General features: G+C 36.2%; 2 protein-coding genes across 2 annotated transcripts in view; one reads left to right on the top strand and one right to left on the bottom strand.

The window, feature by feature from the left end:
• Positions 1-37: 37 nt before the first annotated feature.
• Positions 38-1,477, top strand: HELRODRAFT_176598 (hypothetical protein; the record flags this gene model as incomplete). The annotated part of the gene is made up of 2 exons (XM_009023932.1): positions 38-410; positions 486-1,477. The coding sequence occupies 2 exons, from the start codon at positions 38-40 to the stop codon at positions 1,475-1,477; spliced, it is 1,365 nt and encodes a 454-aa protein (XP_009022180.1).
• A 184-nt stretch (positions 1,478-1,661) lies between these two features.
• The window catches only part of HELRODRAFT_176599 (hypothetical protein), a gene marked incomplete at both ends in the record, with an annotated part of 6,835 nt that continues 4,936 nt past the window's right edge, over positions 1,662-3,560 (bottom strand). The window contains 3 exons of the mRNA XM_009023933.1: positions 1,662-1,762; positions 2,763-3,147; positions 3,419-3,526. Of these exons, the coding sequence (XP_009022181.1) occupies positions 1,662-1,762; positions 2,763-3,147; positions 3,419-3,526 (594 nt within the window). The remainder of the gene's footprint in view (positions 1,763-2,762; positions 3,148-3,418; positions 3,527-3,560) is intronic.

Consider the following 3,560-nt stretch of genomic DNA (forward strand, 5'->3'; position numbering starts at 1 on the left):
CGAGAGGGTTGAAGCCAACAAACGAGTTCTGAGTAAGATGATAGCGTCCAATGATGAGAAAATAAAGGAACTCGACGTGAACATAATGAAGATTCAGGAAGAAATTACTAAAGAGGTTGTTAAAGAAATTAAAAATTATTTAATGAGAGCAGTGGATGATTTTCTGACCAGCAAGCTTCATCCATATTTGAAACCATTCCAGCAACTGCAGGACAATCTAACAGATTATAAACACAAATTAGAGGATGTCAAATACTTAACTGATAATGAGATCGTGGAAGATAAAGTCCTGGTTGATTTCAAAATAACGAAAAAATTTGAGTATCCAATTTATCAAGTAGACTACCAGAAGATGCAAGACAACTTTCGGCTGTTTCCACAAATTTTTCAAAACTCAATTAAGAAGATTTGTTAGTATGAATATATATATATATATATATATACATTTTTTACTAACCGTAACGAATTATTTGTCGGTTTAATAGGCGTTGGACATGACTTCATTACCCGGGTTGAAGAAATCAAATGCGAAGTGCCTGTGACGTGTTTCACTATCTCAAACGACAAACTTTACATTTGTTCAAGAAACAAGTTTATCACAAAAGACCTCCTTAATCCCAAAGAAGTTTCAACAGAAAATATCAATGGCGGCTTTGAATATCCAGCAGACATTTTGAGTTGTGATAATAAATTTTATTATTTTTGTGACGTTAAGAGTCTAAACTCTGGGATGGGAAACCGTTACAATCCTAATTTGATATTGAAAGTTAGAAGGATAGTAAATGGTTCAGAATTCCTAAAAATAGAAGACATAGATTGCTTTTCTCTTGCTGGGAAAAAAATTTTGGCTGCTCGTCTCGGCGAAGTTTTCGAAATTGAGAGTAACTCTCTGCAAAAATCAAGCATTTTTCATAGGTACATTGGTAGAAATATGAACATTTTTTATGTTTTAAAGATGAACTGTGGAAAACTTGTGATAGCCTCACAGAGCGGTCTTGATTTAGTCATATGTAACAACCTTCCTATAAACACACGAAATGTTATTGATTTAGATTCGGGACAGGCTGCACAACAAACTCTCACTTGGCAAGCACTTTTCAATGTTTTAGGCGTTCAAATTTCCCAAACACGTCGCAGCTTTTTAGGCCAGAATTTAACCGAAATTTATAATTATACCGGAGTGACTACCGGAGTGACAAAAGCTTACTTGTCTCATGACATTTACGACAATATATACGTCATCGGTGATTGCTTTCAAAATAATATTTTAATCCTTGATCGAAATCTAAACTTTTTATCGAAAATACAAACAGATATAAATCCTCAAAAGATCCTAATAACTAGCCAAAACAAACTGTACGTTAGTTATGTCGGCGGTTACGTTATCTCCGTATACAAAATCAAAGGAACAGAAACTGAAGAACCGCTGAGCTTAGAAACTGAAAAAGAAGAAGCCGAGGCGTTATTAATCAATTAACCGCCGGTCAGAAAATTTTTTGAATCGCCGGGCTTGGATCGGTGATATTTTTTTTTAAATTTTCTGTTAAAATCAACGTTTCTGTTTTGAAAATTAACCTAATTTGTTTTTGCTGCGGAGCTGAAACAACCTCCAGTCGAAATTTATGTAGAGATTTTGTTCTATTCTACCTTAATTCTAATTTTCATTGTGGGAGGCACCTCAGCCCTAGAGACCCCTTAGCAACCGTTAGAGGTGCATATATATTAAGATGTCTGAAAATTCTTTTTCTGAATTTTTTTTTGTCTGACACAATTCCAGTTTAATTAACCAATTAACCGATGATTTATTTTTAATTAACCAATTAACCGATGATTTATTTTTAATTAACCAATTAACAGATGATTTATCCTTTGTTAACGAATATTCTATCAATAAAATGGACAAGCATTGTTATATTGAATGCTATTTTATGTTACTTGACCAAGCACGTACTTAAATATTACACACACGCACACACACGGACGCACGCACACACACGGACGCACGCACACACACGCACATTCATTAATATACAAGTGTGAATGTTCAATAGTAGTAAAGTTCGCACGAATAATAATAACAATAATAATAACAACAACAATAATAAAAGCAATAATAATAATAATAATAATTGTCACCAAGAAAGGATTTTATTCGTCATCATTATCATCATTGCTACCATTGTTATTGTTATCGTCATCATCATCATCACCACCAGACTGAACATTTCGATCATTATCATCATCATCATCATCATCATTATTGATATCATTATCATCATCGTCGTCTTTGTTGTTATTATCGACGTTATTGTTATCATCATCATCATCATCATCACCATTATTATTGTTATTATTATTATCATTTTCCATATCTTCATCACCACCATCACCACCACCATCATCATCATCATTATTATTATTATTATTATCTTTTTCCATCTCTTCATCACCATCCTCATCGCCACTTTTATGTGATGAAGCTCCCTCATTATCGCTACCATCACCACCACCACCACCATCATCATCACCGTTGCTATCATCATTATTATTATTATTATTATTATCGTCGTCGTCATCATCATCATCTTGTAGGTTGATCATCTTCTTGTTCTTTCTCTCTCTCTTCTGCCTACCTCTTCCGGTATCATCATCATCATCGCCACCACCATCATCATCATCATCGCCACCACCACCATCATCATCACTCATCTTATTAGAAACTCGCCTCCTTTTTCTTCTAGTATTACTACTACTATCATCACTTTCATCATCTTCTTCTTCAGCTTTATCGCCGCCATCATCACCGTCGTCATTATCAGACGACGATGACGTCATTTTTCTCTTCCTTCGTCTATTTGTTTTCCCCTTCTTTCCATCATCATCGTCGTCTTCGTCATCGTCATCATTCTTCTTCTTCATCATCTTTTTAGACATTCTTCTTCTCTTAGGGGAGGCCGTCTTCTTCTTTTTCTTCAGCTTCTTCTTCCTCTTCTTCTTCTCAGTGACGTCATCCCCCGTACCATCATCATCATCATCGCCCTCCGATGATGATAGTGATGACACTGATGACGATGACGAACCGATGTCTGATGATTTCGGTCGACTTTTGTAGGCTGGGGGTGGAGGGATGGTGGGCTGGCTGAGGACCTGTCAATCAAAAATTGATCAACCAATCAATCAATCAATCAATTAATAAATATAAATAAACCAATCAACCAATCAACCATTCACAAGCTTTCTTATGATCTTAAGGAGACACACGCAAAAACACAGAATCTAAAAATAACATCCAAACAAATTTCCCTACTTAATAATCTAAAAAGAACAACTTTCGAGAATTCCAAACTGGGAAAACCCCAAATGGTCACCCGGACCGACTCAAATTACCCACTTTTAATTTCAACCCTCCCCTACAAACCTGTGCAGCCACAACTGAACCGCCAGCGTTGGCTTTCCCGCCTTGACCATCATCGCTCGAATCATCCTCGCTTGAAGATATAATGGCCTTGGAGACGACCTTTGACCTCTGTTTCGAGGTCAGACCGTCCGTGTCCCCCACG

The sequence above is a fragment of the Helobdella robusta genome, assembly GCF_000326865.2.
Source record: "Helobdella robusta unplaced genomic scaffold HELROscaffold_38, whole genome shotgun sequence".
NCBI classification, from domain to species: Eukaryota; Metazoa; Annelida; class Clitellata; order Rhynchobdellida; family Glossiphoniidae; genus Helobdella; species Helobdella robusta.